The sequence below is a fragment of the Salmo salar genome, chromosome ssa13 (assembly GCF_905237065.1).
Source record: "Salmo salar chromosome ssa13, Ssal_v3.1, whole genome shotgun sequence".
Lineage (NCBI taxonomy): Eukaryota > Metazoa > Chordata > Actinopteri > Salmoniformes > Salmonidae > Salmo > Salmo salar.
In genome coordinates, this window is record NC_059454.1 from 74,482,592 (window position 1) to 74,509,444 (window position 26,853).

At 42.1% G+C, this 26,853-nt stretch overlaps 2 protein-coding genes across 7 annotated transcripts in view; both read right to left on the reverse strand.

The window, feature by feature from the left end:
- The window catches only part of LOC106567664 (rab5 GDP/GTP exchange factor), a 44,660-nt gene extending 36,687 nt beyond the window's left edge, over positions 1-7,973 (reverse strand). Inside the window, exons 1-2 of one of the 5 annotated variants that reach the window (XM_045693535.1) lie at positions 7,955-7,973; positions 6,695-6,768 (exon numbers count right to left, since the gene is read on the reverse strand). The gene's annotated coding sequence lies outside the window, so the exon portion shown is untranslated. Of the gene's footprint in view, positions 1-6,217; positions 6,307-6,625; positions 6,672-6,694; positions 6,769-7,954 lie in introns of those variants that run through there. The other 4 variants (XM_045693536.1, XM_045693541.1, XM_045693537.1 and 1 more) reach the window with 4 other exon arrangements.
- A 2,933-nt stretch (positions 7,974-10,906) lies between these two features.
- On the reverse strand, positions 10,907-24,674 carry LOC106567663 (BTB/POZ domain-containing protein KCTD7). Of its 2 annotated transcripts, none has more exons than XM_014137212.2 (4): positions 24,329-24,674; positions 20,652-20,821; positions 20,237-20,415; positions 10,907-13,843 (listed from the first exon to the last, which is right to left on the reverse strand). In XM_014137212.2, the coding sequence occupies exons 1-4, from the start codon at positions 24,488-24,490 to the stop codon at positions 13,467-13,469; spliced, it is 888 nt and encodes a 295-aa protein (XP_013992687.2). In that variant the 5' UTR covers positions 24,491-24,674; the 3' UTR covers positions 10,907-13,466. The 2 variants fall into 2 exon arrangements, with proteins under 2 accessions (XP_013992687.2, XP_013992688.2); XM_014137213.2 differs by lacking the exon at positions 24,329-24,674 and adding an exon at positions 21,061-21,196.
- Between the last annotated feature and the right edge of the window lie 2,179 nt (positions 24,675-26,853).

Consider the following 26,853-nt stretch of genomic DNA (forward strand, 5'->3'; position numbering starts at 1 on the left):
CGCAGAAATTGTTAACAAGTTATAAATGATTTAAACACACTTTGCTGTAGGCTACTATTTACTAGCTAATATAAAATATATTCACCCCACCCAGTATAGTAATCAAAAGTTACCAGAAAGCATGTAGTCCTTGGCTCAGACAGTGTAGTAGTGTGGGCTCAATAGCATCTCATTAGTGTGCAAGATCTTGAGAATCAGCTGTACATGTGATGGAAGAATGCACTGTGCATGCAGAGGGTTGCAATTCCATTGAATTGCGGATAGTTTAACCAAAATATGCCACAAGAGAAAGTTTCCGACCCTTTGCAACCCTACTTATGGAGGAACAAGGTGACTCGTTACAGGGGGGCCATATCCAGTACTGCCCAGTATAATATGCACATACAGCAATAGAGTGACTTGTAGGTAACAGGACCTATCACTACACAGCAGAAAGCAGACAAAGCATAAATATTTCAGTGTGATGCTGCTGACACTGCTGTGTGAGCTCAGAGAACACAATGTGGTCAGGAACAAGGACAGGGACTAGGCTAAAGAGAATGCAGCCTGAAGCTAACAGTTCACGTGACTGTTTCCAACACCCATATACACAGTCGACAACAAGATTCACCGTGTGGTCAACTTTACACACATTATAGTGGAAGGAGACATGGAGGTGCTTCCCCAAGCTCACTGCATTGGGATTCTAAAAGTATGCTAAACTGTGCTGAGAGTAACCTACATCTCTGAAGCCTTAGCAGATTGTTGTAAAAACAGAGGTTAGGGTTGGGCATCAGCTTAGCTCTACCACTGCAAACACATAAGGTTTAGGTGGGGGTTGTTCCACCTCAAAAAGCACAAGAAAGAGGATTGCCAGCCATCATCTCAGATTATAACAGAAACAATTTCTGAACAAACACAAAATTAGCATTCTGAAATTATTTTGTTGAAATAGAATGTGAAAAATTAAGCTAATTGATTGCACCCAAAATTGGCCATTTTCATTTATAATATTCAAATATAATACCCAACATGTGATTTGGACTAACATTTTTCTAACAATGAGTTAGACATGAGGAATCCAAAGAAATTGTCAAAAGCCACCCACGGACCCCCACATCAATCCCACCCCAAATAAGAATATATAGTATCAGTTCTCTGTGTCTGACAAGTAGTATGGAGCTGCGGCTTTGAGTATTGTTTCTTCATCCAATGTAATGTATGCCCAGCGAATTCAGTGATGTTTTGTCCCCCTGTTCCGAGAAACTAAACTCAGCAAAAAATGAAACGTCCTCTCACCGTCAACTGCGTTTATTTTCAGCAAACTTAACATGTGTAAATATTTGTATGAACATAAGATTCAACAACTGAGACATAAACTGAACAAGTTCCACAGACATGTGACTAACAGAAATGGAATAATGTGTCCCTGAACAAAATCAAAAATAACAGTCAGTATCTGGTGTGGCCATCAGCTGCATTAAGTACTGCAGTGCATCTCATGGACTGCACCAGATTTTCCCGTTCTTGCAGTGAGATATTACGCCACTCTTCCACCAAGGCACGTGCAAGTTCCTGGACATTTCTGTGGGGAATGGTCCTAGCCCTCACCCTCCGATCCAACAGGTCCCAGACGTGCTCAATGGGATTGAGATGCGGGCTCTTCGCTGGCCATGACAGAACACTGACATTCCTGTCTTGCAGGAAATCACGCACAGAACGAGCAGCATGGCTGGTGACATTGTCATGCTGGAGGGTCATGTCAGGATGAGAATGCAGGAAGGGTACCACATGAGGGAGGAGGTCTTCCCTGTAACGCACAGCGTTGAGATTGCCTGCAATGACAACAAGCTCAGTACGATGATGCTGTGACACACCACCCCAGACCATGACGGACCCTCAACCTCCAAATCGATCCCACTCCAGAGTACAGGCCTCGGTGTAACGCTCATTCCTTCGACGATTAACGCGAATCCGACCATCACCCCTGGTGAGACAAAACCGCAACTCGTCAGTGAAGAGCACTTTTTGCCAGTCTTGTCTGGTCCAGCAACGGTGGGTTTGTGCCCATAGGTGACGTTGTTGCCGGTGATGTCTGGTGAGGACCTGCCTTACAACAGGCCTACAAGCCCTCAGTCCAGCCTCTCTCAACCTATTGTGGACAGTCTGAGCACTGATGGAGGGATTGTGCATTCCTGGTGTAAGTCGGGCAGTTGTTGTTGCTATCCTGTACCTGTCCCACAGGTGTGATGTTCGGATGTACCGATCCTGTGCAGGTGTTGTTACACGTGGTCTGCCTCTGCGAGGACAATCAGCTGTCTGTCCCGCCTCCCTGTAGCACTGTCTTAGGCGTCTCACAGTACAGACATTGCAATTTATTGCCCTGGCCACATCTGCAGTCCTCATGCCTACTCGCAGCATGCCTAAGCCACGTTCATGCAGATGAGCAGGGACCGTGGGCATCTTTCTTTTGGTGTTTTTCAGAGTCAGTAGAAAGGCCTCTTTAGTGTCTTACATTTTTCATAACTGTGACCTTAATTGCCTACCGTCCGTAAGCTGTTAGTGTCTTAACTTCTTTGGGGTAGGGGGCAGTATTTTCACATCCGGATGAAAAGCTTGCCCAGAGTAAACTGTCTGCTACTCAGGCCCAGAAGCTAGGATATGCATATTATTAGTAGATTTGGATAGAAAACTCTCTGAAGTTTCTAAAACTGTTTGAAGGATGTCTGTGAGTATAACAGAACTCATATGGCAGGCTAAAACTTGAGAAAAATCCAACCAGGAAGTGGGAAATCTGAGGTTTGTAGTTTTTCAAGTGATTGCTTATCAAATATACAGTGTCTGTGGGGTCATATTGCACTTCCTACGGCTTCCACTAGATGTCAACAGTCTTTAGAACGTTGTTTCAGGCTTCTACTGTGAATGGGGAGAGAATAAGAGCTATTTGAACCAGGTGTCTGGAAAACTGCCATGAGCTCAGTCACACACGCAGCCGTGACAGCGAGCTGAGTTCCTTTTCATTTCTAAAGACAAAGGAATTGTCCAGTTGGAATATTATTGAAGATTTATGATAAACATATCCTAAAGATTGATTCTATACATCGTTTGACATGTTTCTACAAACTGTAATGCAACTTTTTTGACTTTTCGTCTGGACTTTGTCTGCATTTGAAATAGTGAACTGAACGCGCAAACAAAAATGAGGTATTTGGACATAAATATGGACTTTATCGAAACAAAACAAACATTTATTGTGGAACTGGGATTCCTGGGAGTGCATTCTGATGAAGATCATCAAAGATAAGTGAATATTTATAATGCTATTTCTGACTTTTGTTGACTCCACAACATGGCGGGTATCTGTATGGCTTGTCAAATCAAAATAAAATAAAATGTATTTGTCACATACGCATGGTTAGCAGGTGTTAATGCAAGTATAGCGAAATGCTTGTGCTTCTAGTTCCGACCATGCAGCAATATCTAACAAGTAATCTACCAATTCCACAACAACTACCTTGTACACACAAGTGTAAAGGAATGAATACGAATATGTACATAAAAATACAAATGACTGATGGCCGAACGGCGTAGGCAAGATGTAATAAATGGTATGGAGTACAGTATATACATATGAGATGAGTATTGTAGGGTATGAAAACATATAAAGCGGCATTGTTTAAGGTGGCTAGTGATACATTACATCAGGATGGCTTAGAGTACAGTATATACATATGAGATGAGTAATGTAGGTTATGAAAACAAAGTGGCATTGTTTAAAGTGGCTAGTGATACATCTAATACATCAAGATGGCAAGATGCAGTAGATGGTATAGCGTACAGTATATACATATGAGATGAATAATGTAGGTTATGTAAACATTATCTAAAATAAATAATATAAAGTGGCAAGTGATAAATTGATTACATCAATTTTCCCATTATTAAAGTGGCTTGACTTGAGTCAGTATGTTGGCAGCAGCCACTCACTGTTAGTGATGGCTGTTTAACAGTCTGATGGCCTTGAGATAGAAGCTGTTTTTCAGTCTCTCGGTTCCAGCTTTGATGCACCTGTACTGACCTCGCCTTCTGGATGTTAGCGGGGTGAACAGGCAGTGGCTCGGTGGTTGCTGTCCTTGATCATCTTTTTGGCCTTCCTGTGACATCGGGTGGTGTAGGTGTCCTGGAGGGCAGGTAGTTTGCACCCGGTGATGCGTTGCGCAGACCTCACTACCCTCTGGAGAGCCTTCCGGTTATGGGCGGAGCAGCTGCCGTACCAGGTGGTGATACAGCCCGACAGGATGCTCTCGATTGTGCATCTGTAAAAGTTTGTGAGTGTTTATGGTGACAAGTCGAATTTCTTCAACCTCCTGAGGTTGAAGAGGCGCTGCTGCGCCTTCTTCACCACGCTGTCTGTGTGGGTGGACCATTTCAGTTTGTCCGTAATGTGTACGCCGAGGAACTTAAAACTCTCCACCCTCTCCACTACTGTCCCGTCAATGTAAATGGGGGGCTGCTCCCTCTGCTGTTTCCTGAAGTCCACGATCATCTCTTTTGTTTTGTTGACATTGAGTGCAAGGTTATTTTCCTGACACCACACTCCGAGGGCCCTCACCTCCTCCCTGTGGGCGTCTCGTCGTTGTTGGTAATCAAGCCTACCACTGTCTGCAAACTTGATGATTGAGTTGGATACGTGCATGGCCACGCAGTCGTGGGTGAACAGTTTTGGTGACTGAGCGCTGTACTCAGATTATTGCAAGGTGTGCTTTCGCCGTAAAGCTTTTTTGAAATCTGACACAGCGGTTGCATTAAGGAGAAGTTTATCTGTAATTCTACGCATAACTTTTTTTATCAATGTTTATGATGAGTATTTCTGTAAATTGATGTGCTCATTCACCGGAAGTTTTGGAGGCAAAACATTTCTGAACATTACACGCCAATGTAAAATTGGGTTTTTTGGATATAAATATTAACTTTATCGAGCAAAACATACATGTATTGTGTAACATGAAGTCCTATGAGTGCCATCTGATGAAGATCATCAAAGGTTAGTGATTAATTTTAGCTGTATTTCTGGTTTTTGTGACGCCTCTCCTTGCTTGGAAAATGGCTGTGTGGTTTTTCTTGTCTAGGTGCTGTCCTAACATAATCTAATGGTATGCTTTCGCCGGAAAGCCTTTTTGAAAATCGGACACTGTGGTTGGATTAACGAGAAGTTTATCTTTAAAATGGAGAATAATACTTGTATGTTTGAGAAATTTGAATTATGAGATTTTTGAATTTGGCGCCCTGCTATTTCACTGGCTGTTGGCGAGTGGCTAGCGTCCCACATACCCCAGAGAGGTTAACGACCATTCCACAGGTGCATGTTCATTAATTGTTTATGGTTCATTGAACAAGCATGGGAAACAGTGTTTAAACCCTTTACAATGAAGATCTGTGAAGTTACTTGGATTTTTACAAATTATCTTTGAAAGACAGGGTCCTGAAAAAGGGACGATTCTTTTTTCCCCTGAGTTTAGTAATTTATGTTCCATCCTAAATCCTGATATTACCAGGTTTGGACCACTAGATGGTGCTGTTCTATGTGTTATTAAGGAACCCAAATTCACAACAAAATACATTACATAGGATGAAGAAACAATACTCTGAGATCAAAATATATTTCAATAAAATAATGTTGCAAGAATGCTAATCGTATCTGTTTCTAACTACAGAATTTATTTTTAGAACAATCTGAGATGTTGGGTGTCATGGATTGCTGAAATGACATGGAACGACCCATGGGGACAATGGCGCCTAGCCTATATTTGAGATGGTTTACTTGCTATTGTTAAATCACCAGAAAGCTTTCCTGGCAGTGACTAAAACTATATGGAGTGACTGTGAATGAAATAATACATCTCACTGCAACACCATCAACATACTTCACCAACCAAATAGAATATCCCTTTAAAAGCTGTGTGTCATGTGCAGTTTGTGTGTAGCCTATCTATAGTGTGCAGATTATGTACATCAGGTTGTGGCTCCTGAATATTGATTTTGTAATTTAACTCCAGTCACTGGAAATTTCCCCAGAAGAAATTGAGATAGGCCAGCTTGTCCTTCAAAACAAAGAAACCATTCACCTGCAGGCTGCAGCTTGAGGACTATGAGTGTGTATGTGCACTCAAAACAAGACTGTCAGTATATAGGTTAAACCCTGGTTGAGTCCCCCTCAAGCAGGAGGTGGATACCTCACCTGTATATGACAGATTGTAGCTACTAGCTAAGCCATCAACATAGCAGGAGCCTGGCTGGTTATTTAGCTGACGTTATCATGTATGACGCCTGCAACAACCAAAAATACACAAGATAAGCCGGAGAGAGGGGAGCGTGTAACGTTACAGGTTACAACAAACATAAATAGGGTTTCGGCAAAAAGCGTTAGATTTTGTCAAACAACGTACCAACAACCCATTGATAACAATAAACAGCTAGCTGGCTAGGCAACTAACCACCGTGCTACTGTAGATATGTATAACTAAAAATATGTTTAACAGACCTAACTACGGTATCGAGGCTTGTTCTATATGTGTTAGCATGCTAACAGTAGAGTAGCTTTATGTCTAGCTAGCTAGTAAGCTAAAGTTAGCAAATGCGTACTTACGTGTTGGCTGTTGCAAACATGCCTTAGATAACTGGTCAAGAACTAACTTTACAAGGCTTACTTTCTCACCTTTTTCAGAGGACGAGACACCTTCTTCAGTAGCCACTGACTGTGCGGCTGGGATCAGCGTCTCGTCAGCAACACTAAAAAAGTACTTCAGGGTCACGGAATTTCGAAAATTCTCAAAATAAAAGTCCTACGTGTAATAGTAGAAAAAGTGTAATTAACCTGTATTTATTCATGATATATTTAAAAATTGTCTAAACATTAACAATGATTCATATTTGTTCATATTTAAGTAACATTAAATGTGAGTTTTAAAACATGTTTCACGGTCAAATAAATGCCCCATGTGCAATACACAAAATACTTATAGATAGAAAACTATTATAGGTGCCAAAGTAAAAGTGGGGTTGGGATTACTCACTAGGGTCTGTAGAATCTATATATGATCATTATTTAATGCCCAGCAACACTTTTTACTCCACCCACTCCATTCAATACACTGTAGGCCTATAGGTGATTAGTTACTTCAAAGACACAATGTAAACAATAATGGACTGGCATACCTGTTAACGACCTACATTAATCTAATGATCAGCCAGTTGCGCTTTTCACACATTTAAATCGTGCCAAAACATGCATTTGGCCTGACAAATAACGTCAAACGACTTAAAATTGAGCCATTTGACACTACGGTACAAATATTGCACTGTAAATGCAAAAACATCGATCGTGTGTCCATAAAACCAGGGTCCAGTCTAATCACTAGAATCCCTAGAAAACATTACAGCCAATCCCCTCTTCAAGCCCCTTTCTACAAGTAGCAGATGAGGTCCACCAAGGCCAGAACAGCAAGACTCGGTAACAGCACCTACGCGTAGGCTGTGAGGTCGGGGAACTCATGTCTAAATCATACTTCTGTACTGTCACTTTAACTCTGCTGACGGACTAATTTAGGACTATATCTAAATGCCAAAACAATGAATTAACTATATTAGCTTTCTATTTAGTTTACTGTATGAAATAAAACGCAATTCCACAGACTTGCACTCTTGTCTTGCCCTAGCAGTGAAAAGCTAACGTTAACTGCTTCAAAGAAACAATGGAAACATTAACTGACTGGCATAGCTACGTGTAAATTACCTACATTATAGTATTGATTATGAGCAGGTTGCAGACATTTAAATCAGCCCAAAGCCCGCATTAGGTGCCAAAACATGCACCAGGTCAAGCGTTTTAGCTAGACAAATATATATCAAAAAAATGTTTTCCGGCAGTATACTAGTAAGATCATAGTGCTATAGGTTAGTATCACCCCAATTATACCTATAGCCGATCAACGATTATCACGGAGGTTAACAGCGCTATTCTTCAACCCACCCTGGTCGCAATTCATCAAAAGGTTTGTATCTTGGACAGGGTTTTGGACTGAAAGCAGCAGAGATGTGGTTTCGTTTTTTTTTTTGGTGATTGTGTGACGTATTATTGCCTCGTAAAATAGCGATGTGATCACCAGGACAAGTTAGACTCTAGTGAGTAGACTGGACCATGGGTTTATGGACACACTATTGTTCGTTATTCCTGTACAGTGGCAGTGCAATGTGTTTGTGCAATACAACACGAATACAGTAAGACTTTCTTAAACATTACATTTCAAAATTGCATCTTTGAACAATAGCACGAGGAAATTAACATGAATCATACAATCAAAATGGTGATTTTTTTTTTTTAAATTGTTATGTTTTTTTACCAGTTGGCTGTGTTCTTTACATTCATTTACTCAATGCACTATTGCACTATTGTAAAGTGGTTGTTCCACTGGATATCATAAGGTGAATGCAACAATTTGTAAGTCGCTCTGGATAAGAGCGTCTGTTAAATGTAAATGTAGATTTTCCTCCAAAAGTTATAATTGTTTTACATAATTGTAACATTATGCTCTATGCAAAGCTGCAAAAAATATAGATGTTTTATCATACACAGAGTTTTAACGCAGACTTTTAAAGGCAAAAATCGAAAACCGGAAGTCTTGTGGCTGCCGGGACAAAATTAAATCAATCACATTTTCAAACGTTATCGGTCACATGTTTCTTAAACAACAGGTGCGGACTAGCAGTAAAATGCTTACTTATGGGCAGTTCCCAACAATGCGAAGAAAAAGAACATAGAGAAAGAACAGAAAAATAAATCACATTATAATAATAATAGATACAAAATGAGTAATGATAACTTGGCTATATAAAAGGGGTACAAGTACTGAGTCGATGTGAAGAGGTAATTGAGGTAGATATGTACATATAACTAGGAACAAAGGGACAGATCGTAAACCGTAGCAGCAGCGAATGTGATGAGTCAAAAAAGTTAGTGCAAAAAGGGTCAATGCAGATAATACGTGTCGCTATTTGGTTAACTATTTAATAGCCTTATGGCTTGGGGGTAGAAGCTGTTCAGGGTCCTGTTGGTTCCAGACTTGGTCCATCGGTACCACTTGCCGTGCCGTAGCAGAGAGAACAGTCTATGACTTGGGTGGCTGGGGTCTTTGACAATTTTATAGGGCCTTCCTCTGACACCCCCTGGTATTTAGGTCCTGGAGGGCAGGGACCTCAGCCCCAGTGATATATTGGGCCATCCGCACTACCAGATGCCAAGCAGTTGGCATTCCAAATAGTCTTGCAGCCAGTCAAGATGCTCTCAAAGCTGCAGCTGTAGAACCTTTTGAGGATCTGAGGGCCCATGCCAAAACTTTTCAACCTCCTGAGGTGGAAGAGGCCTTGTCGTGCCCTCTTCATAACTGTGTTGGGTATGTTTGGACCATGATAGATTCTTAGGGATGTGGACACAGAGGAATTTGAAGCTCTCAACCCGCTCCACTACAGCCCCGTCGATGTTTCCTGTAGTCAAAGATCAGCTCCTTTTTCTTGCTGATGTTGAGGGAGAGGTTGTCCTGACACCACACTGCCAGGTGTCTGACCTCCTCCCTATAGGCTGTCTCATCGTCGTTGTTGGCACACTTAATGTCGTGCTCGGCCACGCAGTCGTGGGTGAACAGGGAGTACAGGAGGGGACTAAGTACGCAGCCGAGGGGCCCCCATGTTGAGGATCAGCATGGTGGATGTGTTCATGTGTTGTTGTCTACCCTCACCACCTGCACAGGAGGAGTTCAGTCCCAGGGTCCTTACCTTAGTGTGAGCTTGGAGGGCACTATGGTGTTGAACGTTGAGCTGTAGTGAATGAACAGCATTCTCATTTGTCCAAGTGGGAAAGGGCAGTGTGGAGTCAGAGATTGTGTCGTCTATGGATCTGTTGGAGCGGTATGCGAATTGGAGTGGGTCCAGGGTGTCTGGGAAGACAGTATTAATGTGAGCCATGACCAGCCTTTCAAAGCATTTAATGATTACAGTGCTACAGGGCGATAGTCATTTAGACAGGTTACCTTGGTGTTTTTTGGCACAGGGACTATGGTGGTCTGCTTGAAACATGTATGTATTACAGACTGGATCAGGGAGAGGTTGAAAATGCCAGCTGGTCAGCCCATGCTCTAAGTACCTGTCCTGGTAATCCGTCTGCGGCCTTGGGAATGTTAATCTGTTTAAAGGTTTTACTCGCATCAGCTACGGAGAGCTTGATCACACAGTCGTCTGGAACAGCTGGTGCTCTCACGCATGGTTCAATGTTGCTTGCCTCGAAGCGAGCATAGAAAGCATTTTGCTTGTCTGGTAGGCTCACGTCACTAGGCAGCTTGTGGCTGGGTTTCCCTTTGTAATCCGTGACAGTTTGCAAGCTCTGCCACATTCTATTATTTATTAATGAAGCCGGTGACTGTGGTAAACTCATCAATGCTATCTGATGAGTTCCGGGAAATACATTTGTCTGTGATAGCGAAACAGTCTTGTAGCTTGGCATTCACTTCATCGGACCACTTCCGCATTGAGCGCGTCACTGGTACTTGCTGTTTGAGTTTTTGCTTGTAAGCAGGAATCAGTAGGATAGAGTTATGGTCAGATTTTCCAAATGGAGGGCGAGGGAGAGCTTTGTATGCGTCTCGGTGTGTGGAGTAAAGCTGATCGGATTTCAGTTTTCCTGCATTATGTGGCTGGGAATTGTCAGGAGGTGGAGAATTGGAATGGTGCCCCTAGCGGTTGGAGTGCAGTAACATTCACGTCATTCATTGTACTGTGTATATTTTTCCCCTGACCCTAAATGCATTCATCCATTCCAATTCCTCAGTCAGCATACCAACAATGTGGAATATTTGGTTATATATGAGAGAGATGCATATTGAAGCTAGATGAACTTTATTATTAGGCGTATGATAAGACACAGATCACTGCCAAGAAGCAGAGGAAGAGATGACATCCTGGCCAAATGTGGTCACAAAAATGTGATAAGTGCCAAGTTGTTGCACTGATGAATGACACAGATGAGCTTGGTTTCAATGACAGATCAGCAACTGATCCCAGGTCTGGGTCTCCATCCACATGTTTTCAGTTTAGGAAACTGGAGCTATTAGGTAGGTTGCTTGGTTCATTTCATGGTAGTACTGCATTCGGCAACTTGAAACATTGGCACATTGTTTGCATAACATTATTAACGACCACAGAGACTGATTGTTTTATACAGTCTAAGACAAACTGTATTTGTACCTTCATATAAAAACAAAAAATATACATGACTTACTATTAGCACAATACATCATAGCATTACAACAAATAATGCAATATGTATGTTAAAGCAATATATTACTCTTGTAAACTTAATAGTAGGGCACTGGTCTAGCTGTGCATTGTTTTTCAACTTTCCCATGACATGAGCAGCCTAGACAACATTGGCCAGCTATGGAATCTGCAAAAGACATTCACCAGCCAGGGGAGAAACTTCAATAAGGTGCCTGGAACGTTCATAAAGTCAAATTTTGCCTTAAATGCTGAAATAAATAAAATGGGATTATTTTAACCCCAAACTATTCCTGCAATTGAATCTTAAAAGATTGAAGCCTCTATCTGTGACAGGCTTCATAAAATCAACAAAATCCAATCAATTGACATCCATCAGTAAGAAAGTGGCAACTCTTAACACTTTTTGTCAATTACTCAACCTAGTCCTAGAATCACATTTAAACAGAGGGAAAAGACGGTCACATTATCTAAGTCAAAACTCAAACTGTGTCAGAGACATCACATCAATAGCACAAAACAAGTACGAATCAAGACTTCATCTTGATCTACCTGACTTACCTTATTGTTTGTTCTGTTTTAAAGCATTAATGAGCCTATACTGGATAACCCCAGCCGTCTGGACATACAGTATTGTGTTGTTGTAATTGTATTACCTTCTGAAAACTATCAAAGTAATGGATTCACATACATGTTTGACAACAGAAATACAGGTGCTGTACAAACAGTAAATTGCACATAATCCCTCTAAAACTAGAACTTGTAGCCTATTCTATGGAAATGTAATAAAAATGGACATATCATTATGACATCTGAAAATCTAATACATATTCACTAAATAACTAAAGAACAACATGGGGAACAAGAACGAAAACAGAACCCATGGGGGATGTGTCAATACTGTCACTGCAGTCAGAAATATTGTGTGGTTTCCTAGTTTAAACTCCATGTAAGTGTAAGTGAAACAGTTGCCCTTAAGAAAAGGCACTTAAGCTGAATTTGTTTAAATCAGTAGAAATATCATGCCATATAAAATTATCTATGAAACTTGTGTGACTAATCTATGTCATGCTGCAAAAGAAGATACAATTTTTGAATAATGGCAAATATCAGATACTTTACATTTATCATAAAAAATCTGCTAAATTGACAATAGCTTTTTAAGTGTAAATTACCTTTAGCAGCAAATGTCAATGTTCCATCTGCTATAGAAACCCCTTCAGAGACATACATTCTGGGGCAGTAGGGTCACCACCAGGAATTTTTCTTACAAAAAGAAGATGCATAATTTAACTGCAAGATAAACATTTCCAGTAAACAAAAAGCTATATCTTGGATCTCTCATGAGGCAACTGAAGTAAAATAACTTTATCCCATGCCCCTTTAACCTATTTGATTTTAAACTCTCTAATTGACTGGGTCTCTCAAACTGGAATAGTAAAAAGAGAATGACTTTCCAAAGCGTTGCTGATCACAGACAGTATAGCAAAGAACATCTACATTTACTCGTCTCTCTAAACTAGAACTTGTAACGGTTTATGGGAGAGTAAGTGACAGAAATACCAGCATCAGTAACAAAAATAGACATTACTCTACATGTAGTTATATACAGTACATGAGAAATATTTCATCAGCTTGCTAAATTGCATCCAGTTAATTTGTGAAGGCTTTCTCGCGCGACCATCAAAGTGGCTACCACAGAAACGCAAAGCATAGAAAACATAATAGCATAAGTAGGAATTAAGCCAAAGGGACAGACAACACTGTAATCACAATATGAGATTAACTTGACCCTTTTCTGAGAAACTTGATGGTCCACAAACTTGGATGAGCACAAAAACTCCCAGAGTTTAACACAATAAAACAGCCAATGAGAGCCTAGGTTAATGCTGTTTATAAAAAAAGAAACAGAAAGAAAAAAAACATTGGCCACAACTATTCAATAAGGAAAAAGAACAACAACTGTCCGACTCGCTCCTTTCTATAAACTCAGCACTTCATAGGTTTCAGTTCTTGAAAAGGGGGAATAACATTGACAACCCTTTTTCTCTCTCAACCTGAGGGACCAGGAAGGAGATCAGTCAGCCTATTACGACTCAAGTCCACCTCACAACAAAAAACACTGCGACAGACAGGAAGGGAGAGACTTCTGTCTTCCCCCTGCTTTACCACCATGTGATCTTGAACTCGTAGATTGGCCTCTTGCAGTAGTAGTGGTTGATGAGGTGTTTGTCGCAGACGCCGATGCATTGCTGGTCGGCAGTGATGCCGCGCTCCGCCAGGTCGCTGACAATGCAGTGGAGCAAGTCGTAAACATCCGCCACCGCCTCCCAGGGCCCGAACGACACGTCCACCTCACAGTGGTGTTCGAACAGTTTGGCCTCGCTCGCCGTGCGCTCGAAGCGCAGTGAGTTGAAGAGTGGCCGCTCGTACGGCGTGATGGGCATCTCCTCCTTGTACACGCAGATCTTCAGCTTGGCGAAGCGCGCCTTCCTCTGCATGGCCCTCAGCTTGGCGATCTCCACGATGCGCTCCAGATTATCTGGAAACAATACAAGGGATAACTTAGTCCATTCCAGTCCAAGCTTTTCCAAAATAGTTAATTGACACATTTCCATTTACTTCACACATTCCTACTTTATTATAGTCAATGCCACTTAAAAGGCCCAATGCAGACGTTTTTATCTCAACATCAAGTAATTTCTAGGTTCCAATCAAAAAGAAACAAAAATAGCTTTTACCCAAAAAACGATTTCTCAAGCAATAATTTTGCTAGGACTGTCTGGGAGTGGTCTGAGTGAGGGACTAATTGGAGTGGCCTAATGGGAGAGATACGTAACCTGAAAACTAGCTGTTATTGGTAGAGGTTTGAACGCTTTTTGTTATTAACTTATAGCGCTTGGTGATGTCATCAGGTAAGCAAAAACCCCACCCATGTAAAACCTGCTGATTAGAAGGTCCTTTGTAAATTGTACACTACATGCCCAAAAGTATGTGTACACCTGCTCGACAAACATCTCATTCCAAAGTCATGGGCATTAACATGGAGTTGGTCCCCCCTTTGCTGCTATAACAGCCTCTACTCTTCTGGGAAGGCTTTCCACTAGATCAGGTATTCCCAAACTGGGGTACGCGCAATGCAGTCAGGGGTACGACAAATAAAAATGAAGTTTTTTTTTCTCGCCTGAGTAGCCTTGTTTCACTGTCAAAAATAAAATGAAACAATCTAGTGTTCAGCGAAATAACAACACAATGTCAAATACAGGTAGCCTAGTCAAATAATTAACATTCAACCACATTACTCTCTCACGGGAAACCTTCACTCTAGCGCAGACATTTAGAAAGGAAACATGACAATTTGAAAAATAAGCCACAGGAGTTTTTTGAGCGAGAACGAAGACGACTTTCAAGTAGTAAGACGTATAAAAGCAACAGACACCATTAATAAGAAGGGGCTAGAAGCGTCTTATATGGTGAGCTACCTAGTGGCTGGGACAGTCAAGCACCATACTGTTGTGGAGGACTTCATTCTTCCTGCTGCCGCGGATATGGCTGGGACAATGCTGGGGGGAAAGGCCAAAAAAAACTATACAGACAATGACTTCATCAAACAACACTTTCACGGCGCATCAGTGACATGGCAGGAGATGTTTTGAAACAATTACTGCTTCGCATACAAGCCAGTGAATTATATGCGTTACAGCTGGATGAGTCAACAGACGTGGCGGGCCTGGCACAGCTCCTGGTATATGTCCGTTACGTTTACGTGGGGTCAATTAAGGAAGACATCCTCTTCTGCAAACCACTGGAAACCAGGACAACATGAGAGGATATTTTTAAAGTACTGGACAGCTTTGTGACATCAAATGGACTTTGGTGGTCAAGATGTGTTGGTATCTGTACTGATGGCACAAAAGCCATGACGGGGAGACATAGTGTAGCGGTAACGCATGTGCAAGCAGTTGCTCTTGACACCACTTGGGTACACTGCAGCATCCACCGAGAGGCTCTTGCTGCCAAGGGAATGCCTGACGGCTTGAAAGACGTTTTGGACACTACAGTGAAAATGGTTAGGCCCCTGAACTCTCATGTATTTTCTGCATTATGCAATGATATGGGCAGCGACCATGTAACGCTTTTACAACATACAGAAGTGCTGGTTATCAAGGGGCAAAGTATTGACACGTTCTTTTGAATTGAGAGACGAGCTTAAAGTTTTCTTCGCTGACCATTTTCACTTGTCTGACTGCTTGCATGATGACGAGTTTCTCACACGACTGGCCTTTCTGGGTGATGTTTTTTCTCGCCTGAATGATCTGAATCTAGACTTACAGGGACTCTGAAACTATATTCAATGTGTGGGACAAAATTAAGGCTATGATTAAGAATTTGGAGCTCTTTTCTGTCTGCATTAACAAGGACAACACACAGGTCTTTCCATCATTGTATGATTTTTTTGGTGTGCAAATGAACTCAAGCTAACGGACAATGTCAAATGTGATATAGCGAAGCACCTGTGTGAGCTGGGTGCGCAATTACACAGGTACTTTACCGAAACGGACGACACAAACAACTGAATTCGTTATCCCTTTCATGCCCTGCCTCCAGTCCACTTACCAATATCTGAACAAGAGAGCCTCATCGAAATTTCAACAAGCGGTTCTGTGAAAATTTAATCAGAAGCCACTGTCAGATTTCTGGATAGGGCTGCGCTCAGAGTTTCTTTCCTTGGCGACTCGCGCTGTTAAGACACTGATGCCCTTTGCAACCACGTACCTATGTGAGAGTGGATTCCCGGCCCTCACTAGCATGAAAACTAAGTACAGGCACAGACTGTGTGGAAAATGATTTAAGACTGAGACTCTCTCCAATACAACCCAACATTGCAGAGTAGAGGTCGACCGATTATGATTTTAACACCGATACCGATTATTGGAGGACCAAAAAAGCCGATACGGATTAAAATCGGCCAATTATTTTTGTATTTTTTTATTTGTAATAATGACAATTACAATACCGAATGAACACTTATTTTAACTTAATATAATACATCAATAAAATCAATTTAGCCTCAAATAAATAATGAAACATGTTCAATTTGGTTTACATAATGCAAAAACAAAGTGTTGGAGAAGAAAGTAAAAGTGCAATATGTGCCATGTAAAAAAGCTAACATTTAAGTTTCTTGCTCAGAACATGAGAACATATGAAAGCTGGTGGTTCCTTTTAACATGAGTCTTCAATATTCCCAGATAAGTTTTAGGTTGTAGTTATTATAGGAATTATAGGACTTTTTCTCTCTATACAATTTGTATTTCATATACCTTTGACTTTTGGATGTTCTTATAGGCACTTTAGTATTGCCAGTGTAACAGTATAGCTTCCGTCCCTCTCCTCGCTCCTACCTGGGCTCGAACCAGGAACACATCGACAACAACCACCCTCGAAGCAGCGTTACCCATGCAGAGCAAGGAGAACAACTACTCCAAGTCTCAGAGCGAGTGACGTTTGAAACGCTATTAGGGCGCACCCCGCTAACTAGCTAGCCATTTCACATCGGTTACACCAGCCAAATCTTGGGAGTTGATAGGCTTGAAGTCATAAACAGCACAATGCTTGAAGCATTGCGAAGAGCTGCTGGCAAACGCATGAAAGTGCTGTTTGAATGAATGCTTACGAGCATGCTGGTGCCTACCATCGCTCAGTCAGACTGCTCTATCAAATCATAGGCTTAATAATAACACAATAACACACAGAAATACGAGCCTTTGGTCATTAAAATGGTAGAATCCGGAAACTATCATTTCGAAAACAAAACGTTTATTCTTTCAGTGAAATACGGAACCGTTCCGTATTTTATCTAACGGATGGTATCCCTAAGTCTAAATATTGCTGTTACATTGTACAACCTTCAATGTTGTCATAATTAATTACGGCCATTGTTAGGAATAAATGGACTTCACACAGTTTGCAATGAGCCAGGTGGCCCAAACTGCTGCATATACCCTGACTGCTTGCACGGAACGCAGGAGAAGTGACACAATTTCCCTAGTTATAAAAAATTCATGTTAGCAGGCAATATTAACTAAATTTGCAGGTTTAAAAATATATACTTGTGTATTGATTTTAAAGAAAGGCATTGATGTTTAGGTACATTGGTGCAACGACAATGCTTTTTTCGCAAATGCGCTTGTTAAATCATCACCCGTTTGTCGAAGCAGGCTGTGATTCAATGAGAAATTAACAGGCACCGCATCGATGACATGCAACGCAGGACACGCTAGATAAACTAGTAATATCATCAACCATGTGTAGTTAACTAGTGATTATGTTAAGATTGATTGTTTTTTATAAGATAAGTTTAATGCTAGCTAGCAACTTACCTTGGCTTCTTGCTGCCCTCGCGTAACAGGTAGTCAGCCTGCCACGTGGAGTGCAATGTAAGGCAGGTGGTTAGAGCGTTGGACTAGTAACCGGAAGGTTGCAAAAACGAATCCCCGAGCTGACAAGGTACAAATCTGTCGTTCTGCCCCTGAACAAGGCAGTTAACCCACGGTTCCTAGGCCGTCATTGAAAATAAGAATGTGTTCTTAACTGACTTGCCTAGTTAAATAAAGGTGTATTAAAAAAAACTAATTTGGCAAATCGGTGTCCAAAAATACCGATTACCGATTGTTATGAAAACGTGAAATCGGCCCTAATTAAATCGGCCATTCCGATTAATCGGTCGATCTCTATTGCAGAGTTATGTGCATCCTTTCAAGCACACCCTTCTCATTAACCTGTGGTGAGTTATTCACCATTTTTGATGAACAAATAAGGTTTTATATGTAAGATGGCTAAATAAAGAGCAAAAATATTGATTATTATTATATTATTTGTGCCCTGGTCCTATAAGAGCTCTTTGTCACTTCCCATGAGCCGGGTTGTGACAAAAACACTCATTGTCATTGTAACGCTGTAGCGTTAAGATTTCCCTTCACTGGAACTAAGGGGCTGAACCCGAACCATGAAAAACATCCCCAGACCATTATTCCTCTTCCACCAAACTTTACAGTTGGCACTATGTATTCGGGCAGGTAGCGGTTCTCCTGGCATCCGCCAAATCCAGATTCGTCCGTTGGACTGCCAGATGGTGAAGCGTGATTCATCACTCTAGAGAACGCATTTCCACTGCTCCAGAGTCCAGGCGGCGAGCTTTACACCAATCCAGCCGACGCTTGGTACGGTGATCTTAGGCTTGTGTGTGGCTGCTCGACCATGGAAACCCATTTCTTGGAACTCCCGACGAACAGTTATTGTGGTTACATTGCTTCCAGAGGCAATTTGGAACTCGGTAGTGAGTTGTGCTCTCGCTCTCTGGCATCATCACGATGGCAGAGAGTGGGCGCCCATAGCCCCATTCATGCAATTAGTCTGGTAGGACGAGGCTCAAAGAGAAAGAGCGATAGATAGGAATTGAAAGAAAGAGAGAGAGAGGCATCAGCGTAGGATTAATCACATGCTAGTCTCTCATCTGCCTGTCTGCCTGCTTCTATCTCTGCCTAACCCAGCCCCTGGTGGGAGACACATTGTCTGTTTCAAAGGCAGTATTTCACAAATTTCCTGTTTGAAAAAGCTAAGATGGGGATGAAAAGATGGATAATAGTTTCTATGAACCACTTGGGTGTAGTGAGTTTTTGGTGCTTCCTATTACACCCATAAAAATGCATTATAACATTTGCTAAGCATTCATAAAAGCATATGAATTCATAACTGCATAGAACATATTCTAGGGTGTCCACCCACTCTGGGCAGAGCGCTTTGGTGATGACATTTCACTTCCTTATGTTATAAAATACATTTTACCAAGACAAATTCATTCTGAATCATTCAGTGGGGTCTTTCTCTAACATACACTACATGGCTAAAAGTATGTGGACACCTGCTCGTTGAACATCTCATTCCAAAATTATGGGCATTAATATGGAGTTGGTCCCCCCTTGGCTGCTATACCAGCCTCCACTCTTCTCGGAAGGCTTTCCACGAGATGTTGGAACATTCAGCCACAAGAGCATTAATGGGTTTGAAGTCAGGGCTCTGTGCAGACCAGTCAAGTTCTTCCACACCAATCTCGACAAACCATTTCTGTATGGACCTTGCTTTGTACATGGGGCAGTGTCATGCTGCAACAGGAAAGGGCCTTCCCCAACCTGTTACCACAAAGTTGGAAGCACAGAATCATCTAGAATGTCATTGTACATTGTAGCGTTAAGATTTCCCTTCACTGGAACTAAGGGGCCGAGCCCGAACCATGAAAAACAGCCATTATTCCTCTTCCACCAAACTTTACAGTTGGCACTATGCATTCGTGCAGGTAGCGTTCTCCTGAGTGGTGCAAACGAGGACAGACGATTTTTATGCGCTTCAGCATTCGGCGGTCCCGTTCTGTGAGCTTGTGTGGCCTATCACTTCGCAGCTGAGCCTTTGTGGCTCCTAGACGTTTCCACTTCACAATGTCAGCACTAAAAGTTGACAGAGGCAGCTCTAGCAGGACAGAAATTTGACGAACTGACTTGTTGGAAAGGTAGCATTCTATGACGATGCCACGTTGAAAGTCACTGGGCTCATCAGTACAGACTAATGTTTGTCTATGGAGATTGCATGGCTGTGTGCTCAATTATATACATCTGTCAGCAACAGGTGTGGCTGAAATAGCTGAATCCACTCATTTGAAGGGGTGTCCACATACTTTTAGCCATGTAGTGCATTTTCAACCAGCAACTATCAGGAAGTAACACTGATCACATTTTTTGACATTTTTAAAGTGTTCGTTTCCTCAGCTGTTGTCCAATATGATACAACACAGGAAAAACGACTTTTGACTGCACTGGGGCTTTACGCATAAGCAACCATATGCAATAGGGTTAGCGGGTGAAAGTAGAGTGCCAGTTACCCTTGTAGTAGGGCAGGAGGTCAAGGAAGGCCTGGCGGACTTTCTCTCCTGTGAGTGGCTGAGTGTCCTCCAAGCTGTCTAACAGTGGACCAATAGCATAGTACAGGGCCTCCCTGTGTACCGCCATCACATGATCCCTCTGAGGTAGCTCGCCCTCGCGCAGGAAGTTCAGGATGTCCCTATACAAGTAACATGCAAACACACACGGTTTTGAGTTGAAATTGCATCCACCATCCTTCATCTGTTCATTCAACCTTGTCTAGACATGGATAGCACACCTTGCCATTTTGTCAGTCAACCTGTTAATGGTGCTTTCATGTCAAAAGTGTTATAGAATAAGGGTCTGGCATGCTCACTCACTATTATTAACATGTAATAAGCATGTTTTGCTGCAGGCTATTTGAAGAGTGCTCACCTGAAATATGCCCCATCCCGGTCAATGAAGAAGCGACCTTCAGCATCACGTGGGATGTGATGGCGTCCACTGAACATGGCGGCGAGCATGGTGTCTTCATAACGCCGTAATGTGGACAGACGGGTGGTGAAGTAGGTGCCACCCACATTGAGAGAAATTACCTCAGGAAACTACGAGTGATTGGAAAAAATCAGGACAGTGCATTATCCATTTTGTAAGGTCTGTGCATAAAATACAGTAAATTTTATTTTGGTTTAAAAACAAAAGGTGGATACCATAATTTTTTTTTTTTTATTACTTTTATATATCAGACCAATTTTACTAAACATTTTACAATGTGACAAGTGCAAATACAGAACTCATCAACAATAAATAACTACTGTCATTGTCTTTTGTTTTCTTCGATCACCTCTAATCTTGGGGCTCCAGATGCGCAAACCAGATGGGATGGCATATCGCTGCAGAATGCTGTGGTCACCATGGTGGTTAAGTGTGCCTTGAATCCTAAATAAATCACTGACTGTCACCAGCAAAGCACCCCCACACAATCACACATCCTGCTCCATTCTTCACGGTGGGAACCACACATGCGAAGAACATCCGTTCACCTACTCTGCGTCTCACAAAGATACAGCGGTTGGAACCAAAAATCTCAAATTTGGACTCATCAGACCAAAAGGACAGATTTCCACTGGTCTAATGTCCATTGCTCGTGTTTCTTTACCCAAGGAAGTCTCTTCTTATTATTGGTGTCCTTTAGTGGTGGTTTCTTTGCAGCATTTCGACCATGAAGGCCTGATTCACACAGTCTCCTCTGAACAGTTGATGTTGAGATGTGTCTGTTACTTGAACTCTGTGAAGCATTTATTTGGGCTGCAATTTCTGAGGCTGGCAAATCTAATGAACGTATCCGCTGCAGCAGAGGTAACTCTGGGTCTTCCTTTCCTGTGACAGTCCTCATGAGAACCAGTTTCATCATAGCGCTTGATGGTTTTTGCGACTGCACTTGAAGAAACTTTCAAAGTTCTTGAAATGTTCCGGATTGACTGACCTTCATGTCTTAAAGTAATGATGGACTGTCATTTCTCTTTGCTCATTTGAGCTGTTATTGCCATAATATGGACTTGGTCTTTTACCAAATAGGGCTATCTTCTGCATACAACCCCTACCTTGTCACAACTAATTGTCTCAAATGCATTAAGAAGCAAAGAGATTCCACAAATTAACTTTTAAGAAGGCACACCTGTTAATTGAAATGCATTCCAGGTGACTACCTTATGAAGCTGGTTGAGGGAATGCCAAGAGTGTGCAAAGCTGTCATCAAGGCAAAGGATGGCTACTTTGAAGAAACTCAAATGTAAAATATATTTGTATTTGTTTATTATTTTTATTTAACTAGGCAAGTCAGTTAAGAACAAATTCTTATTTACAATGACGTCTTACCCCGGCCAAACCCTCCCTTAACCCGGACGACGCTGGGCCAATTGTGCGCCGCCCTATGGGACTCCAGATCACGGCCAGTTGTGATACAGCCCGGGATCGAACCCGGGTCTGTAGGGATGCCTCTAGCACTGCCTTAGACCACTGTTTAAAACTATTTGGTTACTACATGATTCCATGTGTTAATTCATAGTTTTGATGTCTTCACTATTAGTCTACAATGTAGAATATAGTAAAAATACAATAGTAAAAATAAAGAAATACCCTTCAATGAGTAGGTGTGTCCAAACAAATAAAACCCACAACTGTTGTTTACTTGATAGCTATTTGTGTAGGTAGCTATCTCAAATAAATGTGTTATTAACAAGATAAAAATGTATTAAAAGACTTAAAAGCAATACAAATAAAGTTATCCAGTAGGCATCTACATATCGTAATTTCCGGACTATAAGCCGCAACTTTTTTCCCACGCTTTGAACATCGCGGCTTAAACAATGACGCGGATAATATCTGGATTTTTCCGGCTTTCAATTTTTTTTCTACAAAAAAACACATTCTGTGACGTGCTCAGTTTTTTGGCGGCATGAGGCTTTCATTAGACCAATGAAATTGCCGAACGGGTTAAGGTCAAACATCTTTTTTGTTTACTGTTTAGATTAAATCGAGCGCTCTCAAACTTCCCATCATTCTGATTACGGTAGTCATTTTGTCACCCTGATTCCTGGGGGCACAACAAAATATTTGCAGCCACTCGACAACAGTGTAAATCGTGCATTTAAGGTAGCGCTCCGTGTTCAGCGGGAGGCTTGGATGACAAGTGGGGAGAAATCCTTCACTAAAACGGGCCGCATGCGAAAAGCAACTTATGGTCAAGTCTGCCAGTGGGTCCTGACAGCGTGGAGCATTGTCAAAAACTCCACCATCATCAACGGGTTTCGAAAGGCTAGACTGCTGCGTGTTGAAGAGGGCTCAGCGGGGGATTTGCCTCCGGGTGAAAGTGACGAGAGCGACAATGAAAACGATCCAATATCGGATGAAGCAATTCTGAGGCTATTCAACTCCGACACCGAAGGAGATGGTTTCAGTGCACAGGAGGAGGAAGATGGTGACCAATGACTTTCTTGGTAGGCTACTGTTTACTGCTAATTTTTAATTTTTTGTTACAAGCCGTGTTTCGTTAAAGCCTATTTATTTTTGTTACAAGCCGTGTTTCGTTAAAGCCTGTGTAAAATGAATTTGTTTCAATGTACCGGTAGGCACCTGCGGCTTATAGACATGTGCGGCTTATTTATGTTAAAAATATATTTATTTTTTTTATTCAGTGGGTGCGGCTTATATTCAGGTGCGCTTAATAGTCCGGAAATTACGGTATATATTTAAGCAATAAGGCACAAGCGAGGGGGTGTGGTATATGGCCAATATACCACGGCTAAGGGAGGTTCTTATGCACGACGCATCGTGGAGTGCCTGGACACAGCCCTTCGCCATGGTATCAGCAATAAGAGGATGGGATTACTGCTAAGGATATCATAATCATAAGGCAGATATTGACCGGACATATTGGGCCCATCATCAAAAGTGACAGTCATTAGACATGACACTGTAGGCAAGGGTTTCCCTTTACACGATTAAAGATCAATCCCAGTAAGGGGCTGTCACAGAAAATAAGAGCCAATTGGGCTATCTCTCTGTGTGGGTGGTGAACCAATCATGGTAAAGACCACACCGGAAGAAAAATACATGGGCAGCGTTCAGTACGTTTTTACGTTCTGGAACGTTCAACTGAACGGAAACAGTGCTGTACTGAAGACCAGTTGAAAAACAGGGCAGGGTTGTGGAACGCTGTCAGCATGGCCACTGGCCTTTACATAAGTAACTCATTGCTTCAAGCCACACCTCACCACACATCAAACGGTAGCAAACGTATCTCAAAGTCTGTTCAAGAACGTACAATAATGTTTTGGGGAAACGTGTCGTTCAGTACAAACCGTTCCGCAACGTAGCAAGCGTTCAAACGAACTGGACGTACTTACGTTGCCTGTGGAGACGGATCCATATAATTTACAGTTTCTTTCTGATCTATCTAAAAACAATGCTGAATTGTACAGAAAAGGTGCAAAGATAATGAGATTCTCAGAGATAGCGACGTTTATATAGCCATTGAACTCACATCCTAATTAAGCAGCTTTAGTCACAAAGGTCCCTGGATAAACAACAACAAACGCCCATCTCCTCACCTCTGGAGATGGCGATGCGTTTAACGTGGTGCTGAGAGACTTGCCCAGATTTAGGTTCGGTGCGGGAGTGGATGGCTTTCGGAAATCACCCTTCACAGAGCCTGCACTAGACATTGCATCGCCTGGTTTATCAGCCTCACTAGCGGCCGAAATAAACACCATTACTCTCGACTGAGGGAGTGCTCGCCTCTCCTGAGCAGTGGCGGTTCTAGACCATTTCAACTGGGGGGGCCAAGCTGGGGCCAGTTACATTAGACGTTATTGTTATCATATCGTTTTGCACGTGGTACGATATTGTTGTGTTCCGCCTAAAGCTGTCCCTCTAGAAAATGTGTGGGTTAAATTAGTGTTCCTCGTTGCCACTGTCTAATAAGGGATGTAAAAAAAGAACTATAGCAAAAATTAGTTATGTAAAAATGATTTCATACTCCACATTTAGGGGGGCCTAAAGGGGGTCCAAAATTGTTGTCACAGGGGCACTGCCCCCCGCCCCGCTAGTGCTCCTGAGCGAACCCTCTTAACCGTGAAGGAGCCACGGGTAAAGGGCTGGACATGTTGAAAGAGACCGGCAGTCGTTCTCCATTGGAAGCCTCGTCAGATCCATACTGCTGCATGCACACACACAAGGTCTGTGGGTGGCCAGTGCATCCGGTGAACTCAAATCAATCACCAAGGTTAAAGCACAATCCACGTTTGATTGTAAGGGATGGCAGGACAACGCTGTAATCAACCTAGGGGTGGTACGTGTCAGCTGATAGGGACATGTACAGTATGATATGAGATAATAGTCCCCTTTACCTACTTTGCGTGTACTTCCATTAACGCCCTCTGTCTGACATATTGCAATAAGGCAGCTTGGAGTAGAAATGTCTCCAGGGAGAAACACACGTTACGCACGACGAGAACCTCAAACTGTTACGCCAACTGAGCGTGTTCTGTACAATAGCCTATGGGTTGCTTAGCCTACGTTTAATTCGTAGTTTATATCCTTTCAAGTATTCCGATTATGCGTATGTTACACTGAAAATGAGACTAACCAATGAAAACCGTGATTTTATACCGACAAAAAAACAACACTCCTTTCAAGAAGATTGTAAATGCATAATAAACTCAATAATACATTTGCGGGCTCCAGATAGCACGACAAAGTTCTGCTATAATGTAACCCAAATTAAGCGTGATAATATCAGAGATGCTCTATATCTCTCAAACTCAACTGTGGACCTCGAAGCCAGTTCCACTGCATTTTTCATCGTTCCCCTCTAATCAGGAACTGATTTAGACCTGGGACATCAGCTGTGTGCAATTATTTATCAGGTAGAACAGAATGCCAGCAGGCTGCAGACCTCGTAGGGTTATGCCGCGTTCAAAACCTTCTGGGAAAATACGGAAAACTTGGAAAATACGAGGTCAAATTATGACTTCAGTGATCTTCAGGTCGCAACACTAGAAAGAGGCCCAAGTTCCCGAGTTGGAATTCCGATTTGGATGACCATTCAAATAATTTTTTACAAGTCGGAGCTTGTTTTTCTCCAGAGTTCCCTGTTTTGAACCCACTGAAGTTGGAGATTTCCGAGTTCCCAGTTGTTTTGAACACGGCAATAAGAGTTGAGTACCCCTCAAAAGACAGACCCCTTGCAAACACTGCTGCACGAGAGCGATGCGCGCAAAGTGCCAAAACAAAGGGGAGTTCTTATAGAACGCCAGAATAAAAAAGCCTATTTACATGTTGCTTATGAGTGAATTTAACACTAATTTTGGATTATAATTTAATTGTAAGGCTCTTATGAATATCCTGCTTAATATAATGTGTGTCATCATCGCAAATGAACTGCATTATATTTAAACAAAACACTTCAACCAGTAAAATGGCTCTTTGGCTAGCTTGTGCTACAAGCACCAGCCTATATTAATGAGCGTTAGCGTTCTAGCTTACTGCTGCATCCAAAATAGTGTAGCGATCCTCCCAGACAGCTGTGTGTTATGCTATTAGTTGGTTGTGTTGTACTTACCAGTACCCAGTGTTCGCGGGGCCCGACATGCCAATCAACCTGCTATCTGCCAATCACGGGAATGCTCTGATGCCGGGCGTCCTGGTGGAGTGGCGGGGGGGCGATTGCAAGTTAAGACCATGTTTACCCATTGTTCTCTCTCTTACGTCTTGCCTTCACAAGAGAAGGTCGCGGTTGTTTCATTTATTTGGCGTTGGCTACGGCCAAACAGTAGCCTGTGTTTGGTGTTGGATTAATAAACCGTACATTCGTAAACTCAACCCTGTCTGGACAATTGCCCCTTTATGATCTAGCCAGGTCATTACATTAGTTATTTTTCAAAGGTCAAAAACAAATATAATCTTAGCAACTGTTCAAGCAACAATCAAAATATCACTAAGCGCATGAGAACCCAAAAATATTTTCTTTAGAAGTCACGTAGGCTATGTTGAATGGGTGCAGATGGTGATGGCTTTCTTACTGCTGCCAAGAGTCACGCATCTGTGCTTGATGCCAGTGTCTCATGAACTGGAA

Coding starts and splice junctions, on each gene's coding strand:
- LOC106567663 (XM_014137212.2), bottom strand. CDS start 24,490: ATGGTGTTTATTTCGGCCGCTAGTGAGGCTGATAAACCAGGCGATGCA. Junction 20,822..24,328: donor ACGCATCGCCATCTCCAGAG/GTGAGGAGATGG, acceptor AATCACTCGTAG/TTTCCTGAGGTAATTTCTCT. Junction 20,416..20,651: donor CGGGATGGGGCATATTTCAG/GTGAGCACTCTT, acceptor TTACTTGTATAG/GGACATCCTGAACTTCCTGC.